The sequence below is a fragment of the Selaginella moellendorffii genome, unplaced genomic scaffold, assembly GCF_000143415.4.
Source record: "Selaginella moellendorffii unplaced genomic scaffold, v1.0 SELMOscaffold_23, whole genome shotgun sequence".
Classification (NCBI taxonomy): Eukaryota; Viridiplantae; Streptophyta; class Lycopodiopsida; order Selaginellales; family Selaginellaceae; genus Selaginella; species Selaginella moellendorffii.
Genome location: NW_003314284.1, coordinates 1,855,864 through 1,882,704, shown reverse-complemented (window position 1 = coordinate 1,882,704; position 26,841 = coordinate 1,855,864). Strand labels below are relative to the sequence as shown.

General features: G+C 50.1%; 9 protein-coding genes, 1 long non-coding RNA gene and 1 other non-coding gene across 11 annotated transcripts; 7 read left to right on the top strand and 4 right to left on the bottom strand.

Annotated features, from left to right (window-relative positions):
• Positions 1-137: 137 nt before the first annotated feature.
• On the top strand, positions 138-2,847 carry LOC9657098 (phosphatidate cytidylyltransferase 4, chloroplastic). Its single transcript, XM_002974133.2, has 9 exons — positions 138-612; positions 678-734; positions 804-1,288; positions 1,514-1,779; positions 1,916-2,106; positions 2,169-2,293; positions 2,344-2,477; positions 2,539-2,654; positions 2,714-2,847. Exons 3-9 carry the CDS (start codon positions 1,052-1,054, stop codon positions 2,803-2,805), a joined length of 1,161 nt encoding a protein of 386 aa, XP_002974179.1. The 5' UTR covers positions 138-612; positions 678-734; positions 804-1,051; the 3' UTR covers positions 2,806-2,847.
• Positions 2,848-2,963: 116 nt separating this feature from the next.
• Positions 2,964-4,662, top strand: LOC9657097 (3-ketoacyl-CoA synthase 4). Its single transcript, XM_002974132.2, has one exon. The coding sequence runs from the start codon at positions 3,063-3,065 to the stop codon at positions 4,581-4,583; it is 1,521 nt and encodes a 506-aa protein (XP_002974178.1). The 5' UTR covers positions 2,964-3,062; the 3' UTR covers positions 4,584-4,662.
• Positions 4,663-4,704: 42 nt separating this feature from the next.
• On the top strand, positions 4,705-5,500 carry LOC112347722. Its single transcript, XM_024679066.1, has 2 exons — positions 4,705-4,975; positions 5,030-5,500. Exons 1-2 carry the CDS (start codon positions 4,909-4,911, stop codon positions 5,440-5,442), a joined length of 480 nt encoding a protein of 159 aa, XP_024534834.1. The 5' UTR covers positions 4,705-4,908; the 3' UTR covers positions 5,443-5,500.
• A 59-nt stretch (positions 5,501-5,559) lies between these two features.
• LOC112347720 (H/ACA ribonucleoprotein complex subunit 1-like) lies at positions 5,560-6,799 on the top strand. Its single transcript, XM_024679063.1, has 3 exons — positions 5,560-5,938; positions 5,994-6,056; positions 6,115-6,799. Exons 1-3 carry the CDS (start codon positions 5,621-5,623, stop codon positions 6,673-6,675), a joined length of 942 nt encoding a protein of 313 aa, XP_024534831.1. The 5' UTR covers positions 5,560-5,620; the 3' UTR covers positions 6,676-6,799.
• An 85-nt stretch (positions 6,800-6,884) lies between these two features.
• Positions 6,885-11,330, top strand: LOC9657096. Its single transcript, XM_002974131.2, has 7 exons — positions 6,885-8,181; positions 8,236-9,550; positions 9,613-9,892; positions 9,945-10,052; positions 10,110-10,388; positions 10,448-10,591; positions 10,641-11,330. Exons 1-7 carry the CDS (start codon positions 7,197-7,199, stop codon positions 10,827-10,829), a joined length of 3,300 nt encoding a protein of 1,099 aa, XP_002974177.2. The 5' UTR covers positions 6,885-7,196; the 3' UTR covers positions 10,830-11,330.
• Positions 11,331-11,559: 229 nt separating this feature from the next.
• On the bottom strand, positions 11,560-12,465 carry LOC112347723. Its single transcript, XR_002992853.1, has 2 exons — positions 12,109-12,465; positions 11,560-12,058 (listed from the first exon to the last, which is right to left on the bottom strand). It is a non-coding gene; the product is annotated as an uncharacterized LOC112347723 (long non-coding RNA).
• Positions 12,466-13,894: 1,429 nt separating this feature from the next.
• LOC9656334 lies at positions 13,895-15,205 on the top strand. The gene is made up of 3 exons (XM_002974130.2): positions 13,895-14,651; positions 14,764-14,879; positions 14,943-15,205. Exons 1-3 carry the CDS (start codon positions 14,112-14,114, stop codon positions 15,058-15,060), a joined length of 774 nt encoding a protein of 257 aa, XP_002974176.1. The 5' UTR covers positions 13,895-14,111; the 3' UTR covers positions 15,061-15,205.
• Positions 15,206-15,279: 74 nt separating this feature from the next.
• LOC112347620 (pentatricopeptide repeat-containing protein At4g02750-like) lies at positions 15,280-17,327 on the bottom strand. Its single transcript, XM_024678737.1, has 2 exons — positions 17,280-17,327; positions 15,280-17,219 (listed from the first exon to the last, which is right to left on the bottom strand). Exon 2 carries the CDS (start codon positions 17,152-17,154, stop codon positions 15,280-15,282), a length of 1,875 nt encoding a protein of 624 aa, XP_024534505.1. The 5' UTR covers positions 17,155-17,219; positions 17,280-17,327.
• A 4,208-nt stretch (positions 17,328-21,535) lies between these two features.
• Positions 21,536-21,608, top strand: TRNAF-GAA. Its single transcript has one exon. It is a non-coding gene; the product is annotated as a tRNA-Phe (tRNA).
• Positions 21,609-21,792: 184 nt separating this feature from the next.
• On the bottom strand, positions 21,793-23,609 carry LOC9656333 (uncharacterized protein C3F10.06c). The gene is made up of 6 exons (XM_024679068.1): positions 23,226-23,609; positions 22,470-23,159; positions 22,300-22,409; positions 22,132-22,240; positions 22,016-22,075; positions 21,793-21,969 (listed from the first exon to the last, which is right to left on the bottom strand). Exons 1-6 carry the CDS (start codon positions 23,506-23,508, stop codon positions 21,812-21,814), a joined length of 1,410 nt encoding a protein of 469 aa, XP_024534836.1. The 5' UTR covers positions 23,509-23,609; the 3' UTR covers positions 21,793-21,811.
• On the bottom strand, positions 23,523-25,667 carry LOC9656332 (pentatricopeptide repeat-containing protein At3g12770). The gene has a single exon (XM_024678736.1). It carries the CDS (start codon positions 25,238-25,240, stop codon positions 23,534-23,536), a length of 1,707 nt encoding a protein of 568 aa, XP_024534504.1. The 5' UTR covers positions 25,241-25,667; the 3' UTR covers positions 23,523-23,533.
• Between the last annotated feature and the right edge of the window lie 1,174 nt (positions 25,668-26,841).

Below are 26,841 nucleotides of genomic sequence, written 5' to 3'. Positions count from 1 at the left end.
TCCGAGAACTTTCGAGCCGCTCGCGAGCTCAGGAGATCGTCAGTGGAGAGGCTCGTCGTGGGCAACAAGAACAAGCTCACCGCGTCCAGCGTGAATGGAGAGAAAAAGAAGAAGATCGGCAAAAAATCGCACAGAAGCTAGAGTCGCGTGACAATGGAACCGTAGAGAGGTCGTATACGTTTTCTTTTCTTGTGAATTTTTTGCCGGAAGAGTTCGTTTTTACTTTGTAAATTCTAGTTGCTACCTTTAATTTTTTAGAACCCTAAAATTTAGAGCACAGATATTTTCCCAGGGTTTTTGGCTATGGTGAGCCTCCTCCCCTGTCTAGCGGGGATTCTCACCCAGATCCCAGCGCGCCCAGGCATTGGCATTCGAGCGGATCGATCGAGATCATCGTCGAGCGCGGTGGCGGTGAGGTGCACGTATTCCAATTCCAATCCGACTCCATCTCCGGAGCCCGATTTCAATGATATCAGCGGCCTCTCCGACCTGTCCGACCTCACCACCGATCCCAACGCGCCCAGGTTCGTGCCCACATTCTCCAGAGTGGCGCGCCGGGGATTCGCCAAGCGATACGAGCTCTTCCCCGGCGGCCCCATTGACACCCAGGAGGTATAGCTATGGAGTTTTCACTCCCTTGCTGGATTGGATTGGATTGGATGGTTTGTTCTACGCAGGAAGGACAGGAGGGAGGAACGCCTCACGTCCCAGAGGAGATCATGGATCTTCCAAAGGTAAATTCCTCCAATTTCTTTCTTCTTCTTCTTCGTCCTTGGATGATCGATTCTTTGCTACTTGCGCAGGGGCCAACCCACAAGGAGATGATCGCTGCGCGACGGCACTATCTCAAGCGCCAGGCTCGGCGAGGATTGCTTCCACCGTCGCGGCCCATCCGGAAACGCTTCCCGCTGGACGATTCCTTGTAGAAATCCTATCAAACTTATAGGTGATCCTGTATAGAACACGAGCTCTTTCTTTTATAATCTTACGCGAGACCTATGAACCCTAAAAGTAAGGAGATGGTGTTGGGCTCGTGGCAGGATTCTTGAGAATGAGTAGCTGTTTGATCGCTACGGCGCCATGGCTGCACTATTCCGCCCCATTGGCGCCTCCTCCTCTTGCTCTTGCTCTTGCTCCCTTGCATTCCTTCCCTTTGAGCTCCTCCAATCCGCGGTATGGCCACTTGTGGTCTTGTCCATCTTCTCGGCACTCCAGGAGGAATTTGGCCGTGGCTGTGGCGTTCAGAGCTTTCAAGACGGACGCTCGCGAGGGTGAAGTTCCCTCCGAGGTGAGAATTCCTTTTATTTTTCTCTCGTTTTTTATGCATCAGAGAATCAAGGACTATGAGATGTTGATAGTGTGAGAATTCTCGATAAGTTGGCATAGTGGATTCATCGCCACTGATTGTTGCGTGATTTTTTCTCGCCTCTTTCTTACCGCATTCGAAGTATCAGGAACATTTTCATTCTCTAGTTCATACTTTGATTGATCAGTAAACGTGCTTTGTTTCTAGAACCTCGAGGAACAGAGACGAGAGAAGCGCAAGCAGCTCAAAGACCGGATCGTCTTCGGCTTGTCCATAGGCTTCGGAGTGATCGCGCCGGTTGTCGCGGGTGGCTGGCTCTTCGCTTCTGCGGTGTCATGCGCTATACTGCTCGGGACAAGGGAATACTTCGAGCTCGTGAGAAGCAAAGGCATAAGCCAAGGAACAGCGCCGCCACCAATGTTCGTGATCCATATGTGCTCGGCCTTCTGCGCAGCAATGCCTCTGATGACACTGTAAGTTTTCTTACTTTCAAGCTTCTTTCGTGTTCTTTGAATCCTTCTTACGGATTTAGATTGTCTATAAGCTGAGCGATCGTAAGCATCAGTTTTATATATGTAATTCACAGGTGGAACCGTGTGCATCTCATAGATACTTTGGGGGACGCATGGGAGTGTCCGTGACCACCGCAGCGTTCTTTCTGGCAACCACACTACTACTCCAACGGGGGAGTCCACGCTTCTCTCAGCTCAGCAGTGGATTCTTTGGAATTTTCTACTGTGGTTACTTGCCGACCTTCTGGGTGAAGCTACGAGCTTTGGCAGTCCCTGCTCTTCAAACAAGTAAGTTCACGTTTTCTTTCTTCTTTGCGTTTTCTCGTCTTAGCTATCCGGTGTTAGTGCAGAGCTCGCGGTTTGCTGGCCGGTTCTACTCGGTGGCCGAGCGCACTGGACAGTTGGTCTCATTGCAACTTTCGTGTCCTTCTGTGGTGTTATTGCTGCTGATACGGGAGCCTTTCTCGGTGGCAAGGTTGGAAGTTTCGTTAGAATCGCTTTTATTCTTGATTCTTCCGTGAACAGCTTCTCGGAAGAACTCCGCTGAGTGACGTGAGTCCCAAGAAGACGTTCGAGGGAGCCGCTGTTGGCTTGACTTCGGCGATTGCAATCACCATCTTGCTCTCGAAGTTGCTACAATGGCCATCATCGATTCTCAAGTAAGCTTCGCGTTTAAAAGTTCTCTAAACTTCTTCTTCTTCTTTTGGTGTGCGTCTGCAGCGCAGTAGTGTTGGCGGTGCTCGTCTTCATGGCATCTCTTTTTGGTGATCTCACAGAGTCGATGATCAAACGCGACGCTGGCGTGAAAGATTCCGGAAGGCTCATTCCAGGCCATGGTAAGAATCTTATAGGCTAGTGACCTATTTTTTTTTTGCTGATCGCTATGCCTACACAGGTGGAATTCTCGACCGTGTGGATAGCTACATGTTCACGGGAGCTCTAGTGTACTTCTTCGTAAAAATGGGGATGCCGTTGTACGGCGTGTAGCATATTCTTTCCGTGGCAATACAACAAGTATATTCTTTAGAATTTAGGGCTAATGAAGGACCAATGAAGGACCGAGCTTGTCTGATCCGCATTCATGGGAGAAAATGTTTGGTGGAGGCCGGCATTCATGTTCTTGTCAAGAACAAATTCCATTGCCGTGCTCAACGTGTTTGCAGAGATTTAGGGCTGTTTGATTGCGGCGATGATGGTTGCTCCCCTGGTTTAGGAGCGATCCGCGAATCGAGATAGGCACGGCAATGGATCAGCACGATCTCAATCTCCAGATCAAGGAGGAGCGCGAGAAGAAGAAGATCTCGTGGCTCACGTCGGTGAAGCTCAAGTACGTGAAGCTCGGCTACTGGGACGCGAGCCGGCATTTCGTGTGGTTCGTAGCGCTGCCAGTCCTGTTCGTGGCCATCGCGTCGCTGGGCCTGGGCCGCCACGATCTCCACCGGCTGTGCGAGGCGCTCCACTACCACCTCGCCAATCTCCTGGCGTGCACCGCGGCGATGGTGTTCGCCGCCACGCTCTACGCCTTCTCCCGCCCCACGCCCGTCTATCTCATCGACTTCGCCTGCTACAAGCCCCCCGACGAGCTTAAGTGCTCCAGGGATCGATTCATCCAGGCGTCGCGCAGCACGGGGCGATTCACCCAGGAGAGCATCGACTTCCAGCGCAAGATCGTGGATCGATCCGGGCTGGGGGACGAGACGTACCTCCCGCCGGTGGTGTTCATGGCGGAGCCGCGCGGGAGCATGGCGCTGGCGCGCGAGGAGACGGAGATGGTGATGTTCTCCGCGGTGGAGGAGCTGCTGGACAAGACGCAGATCAAGGCCAAGGAGGTGGGCATCCTGATCGTGAATTGCAGCCTCTTCGTGCCGACGCCATCGCTGTCCGCCGCGATCGTGCGCCGGTTTGGGATGCGCGGCAACATCCAGAGCTACAACCTGGGTGGGATGGGTTGCAGCGCGGGCGTGATCGCGGTGGCGCTGGCGCGGGATCTCCTCCAGGTCCACCCGGAGACGCTGGCCATGGTGGTGAGCACCGAGAGCTGCACGCTCAACTGGTACCACGGCAACGATCGCGCCAAGCTCCTACCCAATTGCATCTTCCGGATGGGCGGCGCCGCGCTCCTCCTCGCCACCTCCTCGCGGAGGATCAAGCCCAAGTACGAGCTCGTCCACGCGGTGAGAACGCACAAGGGCGCCAGCGACGAGAGCTACCAGTGCGTGTTCCAGGACGAGGATTCCTCCGGGACGATCGGCGTCAACCTCTCCAAGGATCTCATGGCCCAGGCCGGCGACGCGCTCAAGACCAACATCACGACGCTGGGTCCGCTCATCCTGCCCGTGTCCGAGCAGCTGTGCTTCTTCGCCACCCTCGTCGCGCGCAAGCTCTTGGGCAATCGCAAGATCAAGCCATACATCCCCGACTTCAAGCTGGCGGTGGAGCACTTTTGCATCCACGCCGGCGGCCGCGCGGTGCTGGACGCGATCCAGCACAACCTCGGGCTCTCGGCCAGGCACCTGGAGCCGTCGCGCATAACGCTGCATCGGTTCGGGAACACGTCCAGCAGCTCGCTGTGGTACGAGCTCGGGTACGCCGAGGCCAAGGGGCGGGTACGGCGCGGCCACCGCGTGTGGCAGATCGCGTTTGGATCGGGATTCAAGTGTAACAGCGCGGTGTGGGTCGCGCTCCGGGACGTGGAGCCGCGCGGACCCGGCGCCTGGAGCGACTGCATTGACAGATACCCCGTCCCAGTCGTGGCATTTGATTGATTTGGTGACTTTGTAGCAAATGCCGGCGTTGGGCATTTACTTCCAAGTATTGTTTGTTGCAAAACATGACTTCTTTGGACATTCTGTTGCACCTATTTACCCTAAATCGTCTCACACTTTAACGGCTGACAATGGCATTGGCAGATAACGATTGAGATTTCCTTATTAGTCATGGTATTTGATTGATTAACTTGCTATGCAGCAGATGCCTATGATGGGTATTTAGTGTCTAGTTTAAACAATGCCATTCTTGGGCATTTGTTTTGAGCCTAATTCATAAAATAGGCTCACTTTAACCTAACTTCCGTCTTTCTTGTTGTTCTTCATGGCTATGGCGGCTTTTCACAGGCATTGCGCGCGGAGCTTCCACTCGAGCGCGCTCCTGGAGGCCGGTAATTTGCTTCGCCCGCGGGTGAAACTCTTAGCTTTTTGTCCTCCTCCACCAGCGTCGGCCAAGGTTTTGCGAAAGCCCGGAAAGCTCGCGAAAAAGAGCCTGCACAACAAGAGCAACAAGGAATTCGACCCGGAGGCGGCCTCCAAGCGATTGCTCCGGCTGCTGGAGCTCAAGGAAAGCTTGCGGATCGAGGTGGAGGGGCTCAACAATCTGCTAAAGCTGCCCAAGGGCGGCGCCACGGAGATTGCTGGGCTTATGTGCCGCGAGGAGATGGAGCAGTGGTACGCGCGCAAGCGATCGGAGGAGCTTGCCAGCCTCAAGAGCATCATCGCCGATGCGCTGCGCGAGGACGAGAGGAGCATCGCCAGCGCGGTGAATCGCTGCGAGGCCAAATTGGACGCATTGATCGGCAAGAAGGACGATCGACTGTTGAGGAAACTGTCGAGGTTCTGGTATGGGCCGTGAGAGAGAGAGAGAGTGGGGATTGTTTAAACTGTTCTTGATCCAACGGCTGTCATTGATACTGTTCTTGATCGAATGGCCTAGGGTTCTCTCACCTGGGGTTTTTGCGTCCTGGGAGATATTAGGGTTTGTGGCGAGGATGGAGATCGCCTAGGTGAGGCCAGGTAGCGTAGGCAATGCAATGCTGAGGCTCTCTCGATTTCGCGGACGCCGGTGTGTTCTTGGAGCTCGCGCCGGGCTAGATTGGTGGAATGCGAGTGGAAATGCGAGCACGAATTCGCCCGGCAGCTGTTGTGGATTGGAGGAGCGCTATGGATGGAGCGATGATATCGGCAGTGCGCCGCTAATCAGGCAGCAGCAGGAGCGTGGGATCTGTGGATTTGCGTCGGAGAATGGGTGGCATTCTTCGTCTAGGCGTGAGAATTGGGGTCGGGGTGGCTGGGCGAGGACGCAATACCGAGGCTATGCCGACGAGCCTCCCGGTGGCGACGATGAAGGAGTAAGGTCTTTCTTTTCTCACTTCTCACGTCAACTTATGCCCGCCTCGTTTCTAGGCTGGAACGGGAGGAGGAAGAGATGAGAGGGACGTGATTCTGGATCTGATCGAGAAAGATATGGTGTGGTACTTCTCAAATTTTCTGGAACCAGTGGCTTACCTTGTTTGTGGATTGACAGAGCATACAAGACGATGTAGCACTCTACTTGTACAGCAAAGTTCGCGAGCTAGATCCCAAGACGCTGCTGGGAGCAATGTACTTGAAAGCCGGCTACCAGGCTCCTCGCTACAGCGTCTCGGCCGGCTACAAGAACAAGTTCGTGGGGACGGTGGTGATCCGGGGCAAGCGCTTCGCGAGCTCGCCGTGCGAGACACAGGACGAGGCCGAGAAGAGCGCGGCGGACAGCGCTCTCAGCTGGGTGCTCGGGCAGCCCAGGCAAGGCGGAGCCGCGGGTGACACGCAGGGCCGAGGTAGAGGCCGAGGTGCCGGGGGGATCCGAGGTGGGATGAGAGGCGGGGGCCGAGGTAGAGGCCGGGGTCGCGGTGGCGGCAACGTTAAGAAGCGAGGCACTGCGCAGCGCGTAGCGATCAAGCCCCGCAAGTGCTTCCACGTCGAGATCAACTACAAGCTCATGAGTTTCGTGGTGCTCTACGATGATCCGCAAGAGGTCTACTACCCCTACAAGGATTTTCCAACGCAGCGCGACCTCGACGCCATCGCGAGAAGACCATCGTTTTAGTTCTAAGGCGAACGTCTTCAAAGGGTGGGGGTTCGATTCCGGGCGACCAAAAGTTTATTTAGGGCGGGTGTTCGAATCCGGGGACGAGCAAAAGTTTTTTTAATCTTTGCGTTTTCTTCCCTTTTATTCTTTTATTTTCGTTTCCCCCCAATACCTAGGACCAGAGAGGAGCGGGCTATGGCGTCTTGCGGCGTGGCAAGGGAGCGCTAGGGTTAGAGGCGTGGTGGGAGTTTCCGGAGAGCTAGGGCTGGATTCGAGGTTGGCTTGATCTTCCGGCGGCAATGGAACAGGGAAATGCGGCGGAGGTAAGGCCGTGAAAGAGGAATGCAGCTGCCAGGAGGAGCGAGAGCTTGCTGCCGGGAGTAGTATCGCCTGGGCTGGGATTGAGGGGGAGTGATCGGGAAGAAGAGCCGGCTGGGTAGGGTAAACGATCCAGTTAGGGGAGCTCCTTTCAAGAAGTAGCGTGGCTATGAGGCTGTTGATTATAGGGCATTGGTCTAGTTGAGTGGGAAGGAGCTGCAATGGCCGACACGGTCGGCTCCATCTTGGACTATCTCCGGCAGCACCACTTCTTACAGGCGGAAGCTGCTCTTAAGGCGGAGCTCGCCGGCCGTGAAGTCTCGAATGGCCTCTTCTCCATCGACGTTGATCTTGGCGTCCAGAGTAACAAGGTGCCCGCCAAAGAGCTTGCCGAGGATGCTTCCGTGCCAAGCGACGTCCAGAATGAAAAGCTGCTGGTTTCCGAGGTTGCGGACTGCCAAAGGAACTCTACGCTGGTTAAGTACTACATGGGCGTGCCAAAGTCGACTGAGCAGACCACGAGTGCTTCTGTGCAAGCTGGTCCGGAACTTGAGGTAGCAGAGGACAAGCGTCGTGCTACCGGCAGTGCCGGCACTGAGAATGCTGCAAAGGTCAAGGTGGTGGGAGAGTCGAGCTTGGAGTCGTCGAACGAGGGATTCTGGGAACAGAAAGATGAGCTGCTTTGGGTGCCCGGGACAAAGCAGGGTCCGCAGCTGGGAAAGGTTCATCCGCTAGACGAGCTGGGGTTTTCGCAGGGAAGGAAGAGCTCGCAGACGCACAACGATCAGAAGCACAAGGGAGCTGCTCGTCATAAGTCGATGGAGGCCAGGAGCGAACGGAGTGGTCCGGAGAGTACCGATGAACCACAGGTGTCTAACATCCGATCCACTAGAAAAGAAGCAGCAGAAGACGGTAAACCGGAAGAAAGTTGTCTTGCGTCGCGGCCGACATCATCAGCAAACTCTTCAAACCAGAAAGGAGGACAAGATAAAGCAAGAGGTTCTGGTGATGGTTCTGAGAGATCAAGCGGGTTTCCTAGGCTTCCTCCGGTGAGGCTGAAATCCGTGGAGAAGATACCAGACGAATGGGTTGCACACTGTCGAGTAGGGTCTGACGCTGACGTAGAGATGGACCCGCTGGACGCATCTTCTTTTGCACTTGGATCTTTTCTTGACGTTCCTGTTGGCCAAGACATTTTGTCGTCGGGTAAGCTCGCAGTTATTTCCACACACGATCTAGCTCTAACACCACGACATGCAGGTACCAAACGCTGTGCTGCTATTAACAGACCATCTGTTAGCCATGGCATTGTGGAAGATCCATCAGCATCGTTTGCAAACGCAGGTGACGGGTCGGCTGCTGAGTATCCGGATGAGTATTGGGATTCTGACGCCTACGAAGACGATGACGATCCTGGGTACACACGACGGCCCATTGACGACGAGAAAGAATTTCTGGCAAGTGAGATCAATTATCCCAGTGAAGAGGAAAGAGCACGAATAGAACATAACCCTGCCCAGCAAGGTACAACTTATGGGAAATATGATGACGATGACCGTTCTTATGTGGAGTCTTACTTTTCTGGAGAGGAATACTACAGAGGAAGAGACGCCAGAGATAACAACGGTGACGCAGATGTCGACGCCTTATGCGGTGCAGCTGATGAGCTTTCTTTTAGGCCGCATGCCAACGACTACGATGGTCAGCTGCTAGATTCAGAAGAGCTGAAGCAGATTCGGTCCGAGCCAGCTTGGCAAGGTTTTGTTGTTCAAGGGAATGCGATAAGGAAGGATCAGGCTGCTACAACTGCCAATGACCAGGATGACTTTAGCCGGGAAATTCGAGAAACGTACCTTGCCGAAAGTAGTGACGGGGAAGTCGGAAGTCTACAGGATTGTGACTTTCAAGGACGCAACGGTTTCTTGGACGTGGAGAAACGCCGCCAGCAATGTTTCAAACAGGGAGGACCAAGCTCCGCGGAAGAAGAACATGACATTGTTCTCCAGTATTACAACAGGCCGTGGGGTCACAAAGCACAGGCAAATGGATGTGAGGAGGTAGACAGAAACGGCAGCGTTGAGACGCAGCTCGCGGAAGAGCAGCTCGGTGCCTTTCAGTTCGGCGGCTTTTCTTTTCCGTCTCCATCAAGTGCTGGCGATGTTGATGGTTCTAGAGCAGAGTCCGGGAGGTCCTTGTGGTCAACAAGAGAAATATCGTCTCGGGGTGAGGAGGTAGATCAATTTGCTAACGGCTTCGTTGGTCCAGATGACACGCTAGCCTCTTGGAAACGCAAAAGCAACGAGTCATCTCCGATTATTAGCGGCGGGGAGGATCACGAGCTCCGTCTGGCTTTGTCGACACACTCAACTGTGTCACCTGGCTCTACCGAGGACTCCCTCAGTGTTGAAGAAGAGCGAGTTGATGACGAGGATGTGGATGCACAGAGGGACGAGACTGAGGCTGCAGCCGCGTATGACGAAGAAGCAATAGCTGTTCATGAGCATTTTCATCGCTTGCAAGCTGAAGAGGAGGAGTTTGAGACCTTTGACTTGAAAATTATTCACAGGAAAAACAGGTACTGCACGGTTTGTGCTTTCATTCACGCCACTGACGCTGCTTCTTTCGTTTGGTTTTTAGAACTGGATTCGAGGAAGATAAGGATTTCCAGGTTCTGATCAACTCGGTAATCGCTGGTCGCTATCATGTTACGGAGTTCCTTGGAGCCGCAGCTTTCAGCAAGGCCATCCAGGCGCATGACCTCTTCACTGGCATGGATGTTTGTATGAAGATCATCAAGAATAACAAGGATTTCTTTGATCAAAGCCTTGACGAGATCAAGCTGCTGAAGTACATCAACAAACACGATCCGGCGGACAAGTACCATATTCTACGGTTATATGATTACTTCTATCATCGGGTAAGACGTTTTGTGCAATTCTCACTGTCGGTACTGAAACCAAACTTTTCAGGAACACCTATTTATCGTATGTGAGCTACTACGAGCTAATCTGTATGAGTTTCACAAGTACAACCGAGATTCGGGAGGGGAGGTCTATTTCACGATGCCTAGATTGCAGGTAGGAAGTGTTCTAGCTCACAGGTGGATTTTATTCTTAACACTCGAAACTTTGCAGTCTATTACTCGCCAGTGTTTGGAGGCACTGGAGTTCTTGCATGGCCTTGGATTGATACATTGCGATTTGAAGCCGGAGAACATACTAGTAAAGAGCTACAGCCGGTGCGAAGTGAAGGTGATTGATCTCGGGAGCAGCTGCTTTCAAAGCGACCACCTGTGCTCTTACGTGCAATCCCGATCTTATCGAGCGCCAGAAGTTATACTGGGCCTTCCCTACGACCAGAAGATTGACATTTGGTCCCTGGGGTGTATTCTAGCGGAGCTTTGCTCAGGAAATGTGAGTATTTGTGATGCTGAAACCATGCCATGCTAACGTTCGTTCTCGTGTGTTTACAGGTACTATTCCAGAATGACTCCCTGGCAACGCTGCTCGCCCGCGTTGTCGGCATTATTGGCCCTCTAGATCCTGAGATGGTGGCCAGAGGACGCGAATCTTACAAATTCTTGACGAAGAACGGCAAGCTGTATGAGCGCAACCAGGTAAAGTGCAGTGTCCAGCTTTGTGGTTTTGGTTAACGAGACAAAACAGGAGACTAGCCGCATGGAGTACTTAATTCCCAAGAAAACGACGCTGGCACATCGTCTGCCCATGGGTGACCAGGGGTTCCTCGAGTTTGTGGCGTTCCTTCTCCAGATTAATCCCAAGAACCGTCCCAGCGCGGCCGAGGCACTCAAGCATCCGTGGCTCTCGTATCCTTACGAGCCAATCTCGTCGTGAGTTCCACGAGACGAGACGAGACGAGACGAAGAACACATAGGCCTACACAAACACAAACAGTCGAACACACACACACACAAACAGAGAGGAGCAGAAGAACACTTGGGAAAAGAAAAGTTGAGTGCTGGTTTTGTTGCCTTGCTGACGTTCGTGGGTTTTGCATTCCTTCAGCTTACAGTTTCGGGGTGTATTTCTACAAGACCAAAGGGTTGTATTCTATCTTCTTCATCTTCTCCACTTCATCACCACCACCATTTGTCCGTCTTCTGGTTGTTTTTTTCCTTCGATTCTTTCCTTCTTTTGTTTTTTTTTTTTTTTTTTCCCTTCGTTTTCTTATTTGTTTTGGTGCTGTTTTTACGTCCCGGTCAAGAGCGGAGGTTCTTTGTAACATATATTTCCAAACACTGATGCTGCCGCTGTAGTAGCTCTCACTCTCTGATTCTTCTAATGCAAAAAAACAAAGCCAGAAATTCATGGAAAATTATACTCTAGTTTTGAAAAGTGTGACTCGACTTCTGGTGATGTGTGCTTGGAAAATTATACTCTAGTTTTGAAAAGGATGTTGTTGTGTGCAACAGCGGCAGCAGCAGCAGTTGCAGCTGCACGACTGGGAAGTGGATTTTCTTAACGAGTCAAATCTAGAGAAAAGAAATTTAAAATTTAAAAATAAAATCGGAAAAAGAGAGGAAAGAAAACTGTTGTTCCGTGTTGGACTTGCGGGGATTCTCAGTTTGCAAGTACTGGTGTAACATATTTATTATTTCTCTCTGAAGATATATAGCCTAAGATATTATCATCTCTCGCAAAATCCTGAGGAACACTCAAGCGGAAGGAGATCAGCAGAGGCTGCTTTGGGTGTCCAAGTCATTTTCGCGCGAGTGGAGTGTTTTGTGGGAACAAGGGAGCTCCCTTCAGTCCAAGGCAGGTCGATCAAAGCTCGAGAGAGAACCAGCTCCCGCATCATGCAAGCGTCTACCACTGGACAAAAGAAGCTCTCTTTCTGAAACTGGCATTGTAACTTTCCAAGGTACGCGGATGCATGAGTCGGCAGCAGGACCATCTCCAGCTCCACCTGAGTTGAACTAAAGGAAGCTCCCGCGAACAAAAACACACACACAACGAGAAAAAATCTAAACGTATTTGTTTCCAGGCCCCACGCCATCGCTGAAAAGAGCGCAGGTTTTTGGATCATTCATTCCTCCCTCCTGCCCAGATTTCTGCCTAGATTTCTGGAATGCAAGCATTGAAAGCAGTCAGGAGCATGAAAGGAGGAACGTACCTCAAGGACGAAGAGAGAATTGGATAGATTGTAGATGGATTGCAGGCAGCAGCAGCACCAACATTGTCTATCACACGCTAACAATCTCCTCTCTGGCTCGCCCGCGCGTCGTCGTCGTCGGTGTCCGCGTCGGCGTCGGTGAGAACCCATCCCTCTGGAATGAGAAGACCCAATATGTCAAAATCCCATTCACTCTCTCTCTCTCTCTCACTCTCCCTCACTCTCCTTTCTTGCTCACTCTCTCTCTCTTTTCTCGCTGGCTGCTGGGCTCGATGTGAAGTGAAAAGCGAGCAGCGGCAGCAGCGGCAAGAGCGAGCCAGGCAAGAGACAAGGAAAACCCGCCAGCACAAAATTAAAAAGCCGTGCGAATCTCTGAAACAGGCAAAGCAAAAGGTCGCGCAAAAGTGCAGCACCGCAAAAACACGAACGGCCAGAGAGCCGCCAGAGCCAGATTAGCCACACAACCCCCACGATGATAAGAGAGAAAGGAAAAGATCTGAGGTGATACTTTGGATTAGCTCATGGAAAAATGAGAGCTGTGGTTGACGGGACAACACTCTCTCTCTCTCGGGGGAGCTTTATAGTGCGTTCGTACAGCCGGCCTGCGCCACGTGGCGGCGGGGCTTGCCTGCCTGCAACAACAACACCAACATGGAAGTCTTTTTTGACTGATTTCTCCGCCTGAGTTTTGAACAAGCTTTTCACCTTGTTGCACACACAAAATCACACTTGCTGCCACTTGGTTTCAGCTTTGGAGATTTGCAGGCCCATTCTGGGGTGGTGGTGGATGGAGGGAGGGAATGTGTATTTGTATACGTACCTTCGAGTGTCATCACAAAAGCTGTGCAAGCTACATGCTTGAAAAGCTGATGCAGCAGTAGGCAGTGTTTACCAGTCTCGTCCCCATATATCACGCAGATAATGAAGACACCACCTTGTTGATCGATCTTTTCGATACGGAGAATCAACTCCTTGAGCTCTGTCAAAACATAGCAAGTATTTCGCGGAAGCGTAGTGTAGACAATGTGGCTATGATATATCAGCTAGCTATATACATATATCTACGACTCTAGCCAACGTGGATCTGGCAAGCGTAAACCTCCAACACTAAACCCTCGGCCTCAGGATGCTCTTGACCGCATGCAAGCAAAGCATAAGATTCTACCAGATGCTCGAAGCCAACGTTGTGGTTCTCAGGGCCTGTGCTAGTGCTGAATCTGGACCGGCGGCATTGGCGAGCAGTAGCAGCAAGAGCAGCGATGCGGCAGAAAGAGCGATGGTTTTTGGCGATCATCGTCATCACGGTTCCAGCGATGCTATCCAGGATCAACTCTCTATGCACTGGAGAGAATGCCGAGCTTCGTGAAAACATAGCTGTATCCTTGCAATTCTTCGGCTAGGCTGGAGAAGCAGTGTCGTTTTTTTCTTTACTTTTTTCTCCGAGTCTTAAGGTCGAATATCTCCAGTTGGAACACAGCCATGCGAACGGCAACCGCTTATTAGAAATGCGGTTGACAGATTCTTCCGGCCGTAGGCCCAGGGAGGAGACACAGCAAGAAACCAGAGGGCTACAGTGCTTTTGACTTCCCAAGCCTGTTTCTCTTTCCCACTAAGTAATCAAGCCCAAGACTTCCCAGTCTTCTAGAAAGCTTTAGACGAAGGTGCCCATTAGTGCCCCAGGAAGATGGTGGCGAAAATTTTGGAAGAAAGGAGGCGAGATGGCGATGGAAGAAATATACTTTGGCCATTCACCATGACAAATCGGCGGCGTGTGGGCCTGGCATGGAAACAAGACCACACAGTTGGCTCTCGCCGGGCCCCGGACGGAGAAACGTGGCGCTGGATGAACGAAGGCGCGAGAAAATGGCGAGTGCCAAGTTAGTTAAAGCCAAATCCCGAGTTTTGAGCTATGGCGTGCCCACAGAATGAAGGGGCTAGAGTTTCTTTCTAGACAGGTCACAGACAGGGATCTCCGGCGGTAAGAGATCTTCCAGGTGCGAGAGATGTTGTCGCCCAGGAGCAGGAGGGAGGCGATCGAGCAGGGCAAAGCGGAGCTAAACAGGCTGTACGAGCAGCTCCCGGAGAGCGCCCACGATCTGTCCTTGCGAGATCTGGTGGAGCACCCGACGATCCCCCTGTCCGGGGGCCTCCCCGTGGAGCAGCGCCAAGAGGGTCTCCCCCCGGACGTGGCGGCGTTTGGCTCCGCCACCGCATTCTTCTTCTCGGTCACCTCCTCGCCGCCGCGCTCCACCAGCGGCGCCGCCACCACCAGGGGGGTGATCAGCGCTAGGATCGACGCTGCTCCTCCTCCTCCTCTGCCCGTGTCGGTGAAGCACATCTCGCCAAGGAAGGTTTCCCCCAGGCCCTCGCCGCCGCTGTCGCCCAGGAGAGGGATTAAGTCGCTGCCAGGCTCGCCCGTGTGGAGAATCCACAAGGAGCCGCAAGTGAAGCCAATCCTCCCGGCTCTCAGCTTCGATCATGGCGTCCATAGCAAGTGTAGCTCTTGCTCCGCCCATGTCATCTTCTTCAAGACCAAGTGCCAGGTACTGCGAGAAACGCTTCTCTAGTTTGGATTTCTCGGGACGATCACTGCAAAGATCGATCTTTCGAGCAGAGGACTTTGGTGGCACTCACCTTCTTCGTTTTCCTTTCCAGGTGTGCAGTCGATTGTATTGCAACAGGTGTGTGAAGCGGGCGACATGCACGTCAAAGTGCGGCCAAGGATGCTTCAGTAGCAGCCATAGCCAAGAAGGCTCGGCGCCCACCAAGAGGTATGAGAATTTAAGGTCTGACAAGGTTGGGGAGTCAAGAATTCTTTGTTGTTTTGAATGCAGGAGAGGGATACTCCCGGGCTCGTCTTGTTGGCCTTTCCCAATCACGAAGGCCTCGTCGCGACCTCGCAGCAAAACGGGAAATGGGGACTCTATACACCCCGCCAGCGCAGATTTCTAAGCGAAAAGGCGGCGACCCCATTTTCTCTCTTTTTTTTTTTTGTGTGTGTGTCTGTTTGGCTCGCGTCGAAGGTCTAGTTCTCGCATCTCGTGTAAATTCTTGGTAGTAAAGTTGTAGAGCTAAAATGTGGGAGATGATTCGCTGAGATATCGCATCTACACTTTTAGAACACATTCCAAATGCCTTTTGCCAACGTTTTTACAGAGAATCTGGACACTGCTAAGTTGCAAATGCCGGGGCCGACAAAGGTAAGTGCAAGCATCTCCAATCTATTGTGTCGGGAGCAAAAGGCATGCTGAGGATAAGCTCGTGAGCGTGATCAACATGGTTGGAGCGAGACAAGAGATCCACCATGCAAGTGTAATGCTTCTTTCCGGGCTGCAAGTGGTAATCCTGTGCCAAAGACACGAACGCCCTCCTCCCAGCTTGCAGCTTCCCGGCGCGGCTGCAAGCCGCTAGCACCAACGCGAAGCAGGCCTCGTCCGGAGCGTGATCCATCATCTTCATGGAGTCAAAAAGTTCTAGGCACTGGATCGACTTCCCGTGCCGAGCATATGCGTCCAGCAGCGTGGACCACGACAAGAGATCTGTTTCGGGCATTTGTGCAAGAAAAGTCTGGGCTCTTACAAGACGCCCATTAACGGCATATGCTGCTAGCATAGCGTTCCTTGAGACTGTATTGGAATAAGGCAACACAAAATAGATATATTCTGCTTTCTCTGTGTAGCCACTTTGTGCGTACGCATGGATAAGAACAATTTCTGTTGCTAAGCTTACGACTGGAAGCCTTTTGTAAAACTGCATCATTGAGTCAATATGCCCGAGATTGGCATAAGCGGTAAGAATAACGGTTGCCATTCCGTGATCACACATGAAGTTGTCAAAAAGTAGACAGCATGCCTCGTCCAAGTTTTGGGTTATTGAATATAGATCTATCATTATGAATTTTGATATTTGATTGATCTGTGGCATTGAAAAAAACAGGTCTTGAGCTTGCCGCACATCCCTCGTCAAGGCATATGCTGATAGCATTGTGTTGTCCGAGACAAGATCGTGCTCAGGCATTCTTTCATAGACGGCCCTCGCCATTTCTACTTGCAAAGAACAGGCAGAGAGAAAAATGTTGTAGGAAACGAGATCCCGTGCGACCATGCTGTGGAAGCTTAACTCAATTGCTTCGATAGATTCTCTTTGGTGGCGAGCTGCGTTTGCGAGAATGGTGTTGAATGACAGCATATTGTATTCCGGGAACCCGAAAAAAATGTGTTCCTGTTCTTGGGCTCTCTCCTCGTCAGCTCCAGTTAGCATTGTGTTCCAGGACGCTAGATCTCTCTGCGGCATCTCGTGGTAAAAACTTCGTTTTGCGCGTTCGAAGCAGCCATTCGTTATGCATCCCGAGAGGAATGCGTTCCAGCAGACGAGGTTCCGTTCCGGGAGCTGATTAAAAATGTCCAGTGCTTGATCAAGATGCCCGTTCTTGGCAAGCGCATTTATCATAGCAGTTGCGGACACTAGATCCAAAACTGGCATCGAATCAAAAACACATTTTGCTCCATCGAATTGAGAGCTGTTTTGATAAGCCGTAAGCATTGTCGTTGAGGATACAAGGCTGTGTTCAACCATGGAGTCAAATAGCTCTTTAGCATGGACCAGATACCCTCTATGGGCATATGCTGCGAGCATTGTTGTTGACGAGACGTGATCCCTCTGCATTTGATCAAAGAATTGCTTGGCATAGTGAAGATCTTCCCCGCTGCAAAGAGCCGCAAGGACTACGTTCCAAGCGACCTGGTTTCTACATGGCATCGCGAGTAAAAGCTCCAGTGCCTCACGGACATGGCCGCTACGAGCATAGGCAGTGATCATAAACACCCAAGTGTGTGAGTTCCTTCTGCTGGATGGGAAGATGCTTTCAAACACACTGCGAGCGTCTGTGACGCTTCCAAGCCGCGCATACATTTGGATGAGTGTGTTGGAGAGAAAGATATCTTGAGACAAACAAGTCGGATGTGGGAGAAATGGTCGGATAGTTTTGTTGAAGACTGAGAGACTGCTGCAAGATTGAATCAGATGAATACAGCCAAACCGCTCCATCAGACCAAATCCAGAGTTTCGTGGGGAGGAACGTACTCCCCGTGTAAATCCGCTAAGATGTACTCCTGGAATCATCAACCATCCCCTTCTATAAGATCACGAGGGATAGAGAAGCAAAACTCTACCGAGGGTGCCACTTGGACTGCTATAGTAAGAACTCCGCCTGGAGGCCGGGAGTTTCAGTGCCGATATTTCCCTCCCAGAGATATGGAAGACTTAGTCCACGAGATGTGCCGGGGCGAGAGTGATGCAGATACAAAGTGATGTATGGATGGAGCATTTTGTGTCAGCTCGAATGAAACCAATCATCTCCCACTCTGCAAGCACCCGCAACAGACAACGTTGAAGGAAGTGGCTACTGTCTACAAAACAATGGTTAAGAGTAACAAGAGTAGCTAGAATGGCAGTAGAGCTTGTCATTGAAACTGTGTATGCTATACTCTCTATTTCAAGTTTCTGTGAGGATTTAAACTAGTTTCACTGAATGCAGGTGAAAGAGTTTGTGAAGGAACACCACCTGAGAGTTTGGGCGAGAGCAAAAGAATTCTTCTTTTCTTCACGTCACTGAGTTTTGCAGACACGTTGATCAATGATCAATGTGACTATTGAGTCAAGGATTTGTTGCTGAACTTTGAGAACTCATGCCATATCTAACAATAAGAAAAAGGCTAATCCAAAAAATCTTTTCTTTTTTAGGTCCTTACTTAAATGAATCTAACCATCAAGAGCCTCGAAGAGTTTAGCGGTTGCAGCAGCGGCTTTGAAGGTCTCTCCCGGAAAGCTCAAGATTGTAGCCCAGTATGTCGATCAGAATCGATTTAAAGAGCTTTTGGAAGGTGACAAGCAAAGGGCTAAGAAAGAGGAATTCCTGTGCCAGTTCAGAACGGACTTCCGATGCATGCGGACTCTGAAGACATGAATATTGCCTACAAGCTGTGGGAATGGTGCAGCATACGCTATGACGATAAAATTAACGAGATGACACCTCAGCTTAATATGCTTTTCACCAACTACCTGGGGCATTTACGAGGGCTGGACAGATGGAGTGGTGGAGCGAATGATGGTTTTGTTTGAGCACAAGCTGCTGCGGGCTTCCTGCAGGGCCTAGAACACAACACTCAGCTGGCCTGTTAATTTTGGTGGCCCGCCCCTATATACAAGTCATTGCGGTTGCAATGGATTGAAAAACAGAGAAGGTGGCAGCCGAGCCAATGTGCGCCGGAGCATGAGATAAAAAAGTTAGCAACGACTTTAAGAGCAATTAGACTCTTCTCCAAGGACTATGACCCTCAAGTTGCTGTGACAGCTTGAGGGGAGGTTGGTTTACCTTTTGGAGCCTAACAAAGTTGCCAAGCTCAGTAGAGCTCACTAGGAGGTACTCTGTGTAAGAAGAACCACTGCCATGGCTTTTACACCCTGCGAGTGCCCCATGATTGATTTTTTATTCCACTATGGGCCCTCCCTAACCGTCGTGACCGAATGCTGAGTGGCGCATTAATAAAAGGTTGTGCAAGGGCAAACAAAAACACATTTATATACTATTTACAACATCCCCTTTTCCGGCCTTCATATTGCCAAATTCCTTACATTAAGGTTTTTGGAACTTCACATTTGGATTGTAAAGAACCTAATGTAGGCAGTCCTTATTTGCATTGCCTCTCTTTTGAGTGTCAAGTGCAGCTTCTCCTTGATGCACCATGGGTCTTGCACGCTCCTCAAAGTGATGTGGATGGCTCTTGATCACACCGTGATGGATTCTTTATTTCCCTGCTTCGCATACATATGGATTTTTAATGCCCTCCCTTGCAAACTATTGTCATAAAGATTTCACGGGATCTAAAAATCAATGAATAATTTCAGAAAAATGAACATGTATCCACTGAAATATAAATGTCAATGATATTATCATAAAAAATATTGACATTTTGATTTTATCCTCTAATATTGCAACACTAGATGCCCATGACCAATCAAAAGAAGACATTGTAAGCCTTTCCAGTAAGATAAACATATGTGCATCCAATGTCTCAAGGTTTAGTTGATTTTTTATTGCATTTTACCTGGAAAATCCTCATTCACAAGCAACTATGCTTAACCAAAATTGTTTGCCATAGCTTCATTAGTTGAGGGTACTTCCCAAGCCAATCCTATCTTTCATCACCATCTAGTTGTAACATGCAAACCTTATAAGCTTTTTAGGTTGACATATCTTTGCAACAGAGCTGTAAATCATCTATAAACCTTTTTTCTCTTGCTCATAAACTTCCAAGTCAATCTCAACAAGTGAGTCAAACCTTTTAAGTAAGTTGTGTAAGTACTTAGCTGTTCTAGAAATTTGGCTTTTGTAATCATCTGGAAATGACAAAGGTTCAAAAAGTTTGAAGGAGTTGCAATTCATAACTGTTCAAAATAGTTATAATCTTCTCCACCAATTCTCTCCCTGATTCCTCAAAAATACCACCTTCAAAAATTTCACTTAAAATATTTATAGCTTCCTTTGAGTCCACTTTTATACCATACTTTAGAAAAGTTACATTTATCCAAAAAAGAAAGGGCTTAGGGAGATTTTAGGGTAAACATGCATTTAATAGAAGAATATCCTTAATAGGTATATATTAAGTATATTTCTATAAGTATATTCTAGAATATTTGAATTTATAAAATTTATGGTGACATTGTCAAATGACATTTTTTTAATAAATATTTGAATGGACATTAGCCTCTCAAACTATCCATGTCATATAACATTTTTTTAGTCATGACATTTGATTCAATGCCAAAATTATTCCTTGGGATGGCTTTTGGTTGAAATGACATATTTAGGAATTGAAGAAGGTGGTTTCTAACAGTAATCATTAAGTGTAAGAAGGTCATTCTATTGGTTATCTGCAATGAGGCTCTTTAACATCAAACTTCATTCAAAGGGAGAAGGTTGCTTTGATGTCATGTTTTTGGATTTTGATTGGTCAGGCAAGATTAAGTGGTGTTAAATCCTTGTAAGGTTTGGTTACAAGAGGAACATAATCTACACTTTGTCAATGATCTAGTGGCTCAGCTATGAGAAATTAGTGCTGGTTAATGTTGTTTAATGTGTAACAAATAAAGGTTTCATATCATGAATATTAAATTGTGCTGCTGATCAATTTTGAAGCTTGTTGTCAATTTTTAAATCAAAGTAACTATAAAAAAAAATTTAAATCTGACAAAAAATGTTAGTTTAGTAGAATCTTCTTCACACTCAGAAAACTGAAGATTATAACTTCTGGCAAGAGTTTGGCAACAGCGATCCTGAAAGATTTACCAATTTCAGCCGCCCTGCAATTCCATGTCCATCGCCTCCTTCAGCAGCCACTACTCATCAAAACCATCTCAAATGCATATGTCCAATTCATTTTTCGGTCCAACACTGCACTTCACCTGATGTTGCGAGCCATAAAGCATTGTTGCACTGACCGTAAACGACCGCAAGAATTGCACCACCTTCTCATACCGATAAAAAGGAAGAAACAAAACGCGAAGAACAATAAAACCACCTAAGTTGGAAATCTCTGGCGAGCTGCTTGAAGAACAGTTCGGACCTGCACGTAATCGTCATATGCATCGCACCTTCGTACATCTCCTGTATGTACTCGGAGCCCCTGGAAGCTTTGCAAGGTGCGGCTGGCTGCTTGTGCAGCCACTGCCATGACTTTCAGCTGGCCAGAATGCCAACAGTGACACAGGGAGAAACTCAACAAGTGCTTACACCTGCATTCACTCAATGCAAAAAAATGTCGACGAAATTACTGCAAACATAGTCTGTACCTTTCCAGATGTTTGGCAAGCCTAAACCCAAGATGTCTGGCACAAGCATGATTGCCAATCATTTTGTTTGTGAAGGCCACATGTGAGCTGCCTAGAAGCCGAGGCTGGTGATCAAGGATCGCGTCCCTGCACTGAAGAAAAGGATTACGTTGTTAAAGCAATGAACAGCTAGACAGCAGCTTCTTCCAGAGATCGCCCATGTAGCAGAAACCTATATTAAAACCCTCAATCTCTAATTGCATGCCGCGGTGCCGATGGCTAAGCAGGTAATCTTATAGTAACCGGTGGTACTGTGAGCTATCCACAGGTAGATTAATTCTCGTGATCGTAGCGCTCTTTAACTTGGATCTCCAAAACGGTGGCTCTTCTCCTCCTCTCAAAGGCGATTTTTGCGACAAAGAGGATGATGGAAACCGAGACGATGGATCCTCTGTAAAAGTGAATTGGGATTCACATTTGGTATAGTGGTAGCGGTAGATTTTGGAGTTGAGGTGAGCAAAGAACGTTTAAACCACGAGAGTTCTTTAAATACCATACTCAGTGGTTTAAATTAATAAGTAGTTTGAAAACCGATTAAGCGGGGATAGCTCAGTTGGGAGAGCGTCAGACTGAAGATCTGAAGGGCGCGTGTTCGATCCACGCTCTCCGCATCTAGAAAATAGCAGTGCATTAGAATATGCTGCAAGCTCTCAGAGATGCACAGTCTAGATCATGGATCAATTTATCTTTCGAAGGGCAAAAAACGAAGCAGGGATTGTGATCACAAGAGCACAGGGACATCAAACAAGAGTGTGGACATGATTGCTGATTTTAGACTTCGACGAATACTACGAATAAATTAAAAGTAGCCACTTTATGATATATTTTTTCTTTTTTTAAAATAATTGTACACCTGTTTTAAATTACCTCGAGAAGGATAAACATTTGGTACATAGGCAGATACGTAAACTAATTTTTCTCGAATGTCCTCTTTCATAACTTGAATTGCAAGATTTTCATAAGAGAAAACTCCTAATGACAGATATAAATTAGAAGTAAAATAAAATGAAACACATACCATCTTTATTAAAGCAAGCCATCAAGATTGCTAAACAAACTGAGACACTGATATTTCCTCCTGTTGAAAATCAAAAATTAGAAATTGAGATCCAAAACTCAAGATCAAATAAGTACCATTTCTGCAACAAACCAAGAGGTTCCTTTTCTTACCCAAACTTCTTATTGCAAACTCAACAATGGCTGGAAGATTATTTTGTAGACAATACCGATCAAACTTAGAATCCTATCAGAGCAATTTAAAATGTAAGTTAGTGACCATTGCAAGAGAACCATTTGTTTTACCTGAATGTCTAGGGAAAGAAAATAGCCTTCGCCCAAGAATGAAACATCAAGATGTCCAGAGCAGTCTATAACGGAGACATTCTTGATTGATAAGAGTTCCTGTGGTTGAACTAGCAAAGAACAAGGAAGAGCAAATTCAAAACAATGAGAAACAATGAAATCTGACTTACTTGCACCAAGCGCCAGACCAGTGTTTCCAATCCATCGAATTCCTGTATCTCCATTCGCTATCTCACCATGAATCCCGTTTCCCTCCCACCCTTGCAAAACTTTCCAAGGCCTCCCATCCCTCCTCACAACCTCCGCCACCTTCGCGTTGCATTCATCGGGGCCGGCATCGATGATGTCCAGAGCATTGCTCCAAAACATCCCTGGCGTCAATCCTCGAGCCCAGCTCTCTTCGTCATCACCGGCGCCAGGAATGTAGCTCCATCCTGCCTCCGAATCACTACACCTCTCTAGAGCTCTCGGCCTGGATGCCGAGACGAGGATCACCGGTGTAAAGTCCAGCGAGCCCGGCTCCGGGATCTCGTCCAGCCATATCAGTGATCGCTGAGATATCCAAAGTGGTCGGAGAGGCCTCTCGAGTGACGCTGCCAAGCCCGCCAAGTCGGCTCCACTCGCTAGCAAAACTCCCACCCATTGATCCAGCCGGGCTTGGATGCACGACTTCTCGGTCTCGGACACCCAGCTAGGGAGATGGAGCTCGCAATCCCAGCTCTTGCGCTTGTCCGGATCGAGCAGCATTGATATCCCTCGATTCATCACGCATGTCCATATTGGAATCGTCTTGGACATACTGTCGGGAAATCTTTTCCCTTTCCTGGTCGAATCCACGATCATGCAGCCTCCAGATCGCGCTGGACGATCGAAGAAGAAAAAGATAAGCTGTGGATTCTTTCTTAGCGAGTAAACGAAGCGCTTACCAGCAATGGCGGCAATGTGGATGTTGAGCCGCGCAGGATTGAAGCCCCAATTCCCCGTATGGCCATCGGTGGATTTGAAGTAGCACGTATCATCGAATTTGCGCGCATACCACAGCCCACACCGAAGATTTGCCACCAGCGGAAGTGCAGGCCTGAGGGCTCGAATCTCCGCCACGAACCCGGCGTCATCGTAGATGGAGCGCAACGCATTGTAGAGCGACTGCTCCTTGCGCTTGATGCTCCTGGCGATCTTGTAGATGCTGCGCTCATTCTCCATCTCCATCTCTAGAACCCTAATTCCCAGGAAATTAGGGTTCTTCCGTGCTGTAAAGTCCGAAGAGCATTACATAGGCTGCGGCGTGCTCGGGCTCCAGCTCCCTCGCAATCTCGGCGGCGTCGGATCCATTCTCCACATCCGACTGCGTCCTGCAAGCGCCCAGCACATTCCGCCACTCGATCCCCCCCGGCTCGAACGGCATAGCGGCGATGAGATCCATGAGCTCCTCCATCATCCCCAGCCGGCCTAGCAGATCGATCACGCAGCCGTAGTGCTCCATCGAGGGCGCGATGCCGTGGTCGCCGCTCATGGCCAGGAAGTAGCTCCGGCTGGGCAGCAAGAGCCCGCCGTGGCTGCACGCCGCCAGGATGCTCACAAACGCGACGCCCGACGGCTGCACGCCCTCCCACGCCATCCTCTCGAAGACCTCGCGCGCCGCGCGGGAAAGGCCGTGCCGCGCGTACGCCGCCACCAGCGCCGCCCACGACACCGCGTCGCGCGGCGCGGCGGCGCCGCCCATCTCCTCGAACGCCACCCGGGCGCCCGCCAGGCTCCCGCATTTGCCATACATGTGGATGAGCGTGTTGCCTAGCGTCGTGCTCGCGAGACTCCGCGACGCCCGGACGCGCGCGTGGATCGATCGCCCCTCCGCCAGCGCGCCGATGCTCGCGCAGCCGTCGAGGGCGCTCACGAAGCTCACCTGGTTGGGGCGGACCCCCTCGAGATCCATCCGCTGGAGGAGCTCCAGCGCCTCCTTGCCGTGCCCGAGCTGGGCATTTGCTGCGATGATCGCGTTCCAGGCGATCACGTCCCTCTTTGGGATCCCCTGGAAGATCTCTCGCGCGTCCTCGACGCTGCCACACTTGCCATACATGTTGATCAGCGCGGTGGCGACGAGAACATCGCTCCTCTCCTCTTCTTCGTAGCGATCGATGTAGCGATGGATCTTCCGGCCCTCTTCCAGATCGTGGAGATTGGAGCACGCGCCCAGCGCGGTGATGAAGGTGACGCGGTTGGGCCTCGCCTCGCCGGCCTCGACCATCGCCCAGAAGAGCTCCAGGGCGGCGGCGCTGTGCCCGAGCTGGGCATACGCCTGGATCATCGCGGTCCACGCCACCACGTCCCTCCCGGACGAGAAGCTCTCGAAGATCTCTTTGGCGTCGCGCAGGCTGCCACACTTGCCATACATGTTGACGAGATTGTTGCAGAGGATGGGATCCGCGGCGAGGCCGTCAGCGATGATCTTGGCGTGGATGGCTCGGCCCTCGCCCAGCGCGGCGCCGCCCAGATCAGCGCACACGCTGAGCAGCACCACGAATGTGACGCTGCTGGGGCGGACACCCTCCCGGCCCATGCGCTGGAAGAGCTCCAGCGCGTCGCGGCCATGCCCGGTCTGGGCATATGCACCGATCATGATCGACCACGAGAATCGGTTCCTCCGGGGCATGGAGTCGAAGATCTCGCGCGCGCTGGCGATGTCGCCGCAGCGGCCATACATGTGGATCACCAGATTGGCCACGAAATGGTCGCGGATGAGGCCGATCGAGGAGATCTCCGCGTGGAGGCGCCGGGCCTGGGGCAGGGATCTGGAATTGGTGCAGTCGCGGAGCTTGGCCGTGTAGATTTGCTTGGTTTCTTCGAAGTGATCGGTTTGATTCGTGGACGGCGCTTCTGCGTGGCTGCTATGGAGACGCGCGAACCGCCGGCGAATGCTCCATTGCCCCCATTTCCACCACATTCAATTCCCCAGGAGCCCTAGATCCCTTGCCTTGAAAGCGCATATGCTTTCGATTTTTCATGAAAATGGGTGCTCTACTTCGCGACCGCGTCGACCACGTGTCCTGTGACAGCAATCTCGATGCTTTCCAGGAGAACTTCCAGTGGCTGGCTCTTCCTTGGATGCCATGAACTCTGATTGCCAAGCATGCACCACCAATCTCACCAAGAGGATATCGATCGAGATGGATGCTTACTTTGATCGATTTCCCTGTGGCAGGAAACCACACCTCCAGATCATAATTCTTCGCTGCAGCTCCTCCGATTGTCAACTCTGTACAATACAAACTCCAGTATATTTTGAACAGCCAGAGGTAGGAAAAATGTTGATATATCATGAAAATACTACGGCTAAATGTCGCTTAATCAGATATATTTTATTATGGTACTAAAAGTAATTAAGATACAAATTAAATTTGTAGTTGTGAGTGCATAGAATATGGAAAGGGAATACAGAAATATGCATATCAATTAGCCCAAAAACCCTAATTTATATACAGAAGCGAGTGGTCCGGATTGAAACCAATCCAACGGCTACCAAAATCCACTATGCTAATATTAGTATACGGCATCGTAGCCGTACACTTGGCCCTCACATCATCCCCTCCTCTCAGAATAATGGAAGGCCGTCAGGGTTCTCTTCTAGATGGGCCGGGATCTAGAGGAACGTCAGGAGGAGGCATCGGCGGATCTGTAGACGGTATTAACTGCTCCTGATCCCTTTGTATGAAGCGTTTTAACTGCTGCACATGCACAATCTCCGGAGGATCGGCCTGCTGAATGTCATGCCAAACCTCATAAACTTGTTGTCCAACTTGCTGCAACACCCGATACAGTCCTTTCCACTGTGCAAGGAGCCCCTTAGATAAACCACGTACCGTAAGATGGGGAAAACGGACTAACACCAAATCATCCACTTTGTATTCCACAGGTGGACAATGATGGGAGTTGTAGCGCTGTTGTTGTCCCACTTGTACGCGGCCTAAGTGTTCGGCAAACTCTGCTTGGACAAGTGGAAGAATGTTTGTCAAATACTGATCCCATGACCTAGCATCAGGAGCTCATGGCAATCGCGAAGGTAAACCCAACTCTGTTGGTAATATTGGATTATGATCATATAGAAGTTTATATGGTGAAGCACCAACAGAACTTTGCACCCCTGTGACATAGGCATACCGAAGAGACGGCAAATAACTATCCCAATCCGAATGCTGAAAGTTCACATACTTCGCAAACATCCCTTTAAATGTCCGAACGAGCCGTTTCACCAGACTATCTGATTGTGGATGATAAATACTCGTAAAAGTGTGGTGTATCCCCAACCGAGATGTCAAAACATGAAATACCTCAGCCATAAATGCAAGACCATTATCCGAAAGAATCCGCTCTAGACAAGAATGCTGAAACACCACTCGATTGAGGAGGAAGTATCCAACAGCAGTTGTAGAGGCGCTAGCAAGAGCACTAACTTCCACCCAACGAGTCAAGTAGTCAGAAGCAATAATAACATACTCATTGCCAGCAGTCGATCGTGGAAAAGGTCCCATAAGATCAAATGCCACC

Bases quoted from the DNA above. Each gene is read 5' to 3' on its own strand.
- LOC112347620 (XM_024678737.1), bottom strand. From the start codon at position 17,154: ATGGAGCGGTTTGGCTGTATTCATCTGATTCAATCTTGCAGCAGTCTC.
- LOC9657097 (XM_002974132.2), top strand. From the start codon at position 3,063: ATGGATCAGCACGATCTCAATCTCCAGATCAAGGAGGAGCGCGAGAAG.
- LOC9657096 (XM_002974131.2), top strand. From the start codon at position 7,197: ATGGCCGACACGGTCGGCTCCATCTTGGACTATCTCCGGCAGCACCAC. The intron at 8,182-8,235 runs GTAAGCTCGCAG...CACGACATGCAG, and splicing joins CCAAGACATTTTGTCGTCGG to GTACCAAACGCTGTGCTGCT. The intron at 10,053-10,109 runs GTAGGAAGTGTT...GAAACTTTGCAG, and splicing joins TCACGATGCCTAGATTGCAG to TCTATTACTCGCCAGTGTTT.
- LOC9656334 (XM_002974130.2), top strand. From the start codon at position 14,112: ATGTTGTCGCCCAGGAGCAGGAGGGAGGCGATCGAGCAGGGCAAAGCG. The intron at 14,652-14,763 runs GTACTGCGAGAA...TTTCCTTTCCAG, and splicing joins TCTTCAAGACCAAGTGCCAG to GTGTGCAGTCGATTGTATTG. The intron at 14,880-14,942 runs GTATGAGAATTT...TTTTGAATGCAG, and splicing joins GGCTCGGCGCCCACCAAGAG to GAGAGGGATACTCCCGGGCT.
- LOC9656333 (XM_024679068.1), bottom strand. From the start codon at position 23,508: ATGGAGATGGAGAATGAGCGCAGCATCTACAAGATCGCCAGGAGCATC. The intron at 22,410-22,469 runs GTAAGTCAGATT...GTTCTTTGCTAG, and splicing joins TGGTCTGGCGCTTGGTGCAA to TTCAACCACAGGAACTCTTA. The intron at 21,970-22,015 runs GTATGTGTTTCA...ATCTGTCATTAG, and splicing joins GGCTTGCTTTAATAAAGATG to GAGTTTTCTCTTATGAAAAT.
- LOC9657098 (XM_002974133.2), top strand. From the start codon at position 1,052: ATGAGTAGCTGTTTGATCGCTACGGCGCCATGGCTGCACTATTCCGCC. The intron at 1,289-1,513 runs GTGAGAATTCCT...CTTTGTTTCTAG, and splicing joins AGGGTGAAGTTCCCTCCGAG to AACCTCGAGGAACAGAGACG. The intron at 2,294-2,343 runs GTTGGAAGTTTC...TTCCGTGAACAG, and splicing joins GAGCCTTTCTCGGTGGCAAG to CTTCTCGGAAGAACTCCGCT.
- LOC9656332 (XM_024678736.1), bottom strand. From the start codon at position 25,240: ATGTGGTGGAAATGGGGGCAATGGAGCATTCGCCGGCGGTTCGCGCGT.
- LOC112347722 (XM_024679066.1), top strand. From the start codon at position 4,909: ATGGCTATGGCGGCTTTTCACAGGCATTGCGCGCGGAGCTTCCACTCG. The intron at 4,976-5,029 runs GTAATTTGCTTC...CTCCTCCACCAG, and splicing joins GAGCGCGCTCCTGGAGGCCG to CGTCGGCCAAGGTTTTGCGA.
- LOC112347720 (XM_024679063.1), top strand. From the start codon at position 5,621: ATGCTGAGGCTCTCTCGATTTCGCGGACGCCGGTGTGTTCTTGGAGCT. The intron at 5,939-5,993 runs GTAAGGTCTTTC...CCTCGTTTCTAG, and splicing joins CCGGTGGCGACGATGAAGGA to GCTGGAACGGGAGGAGGAAG. The intron at 6,057-6,114 runs GTGTGGTACTTC...GTGGATTGACAG, and splicing joins ATCTGATCGAGAAAGATATG to AGCATACAAGACGATGTAGC.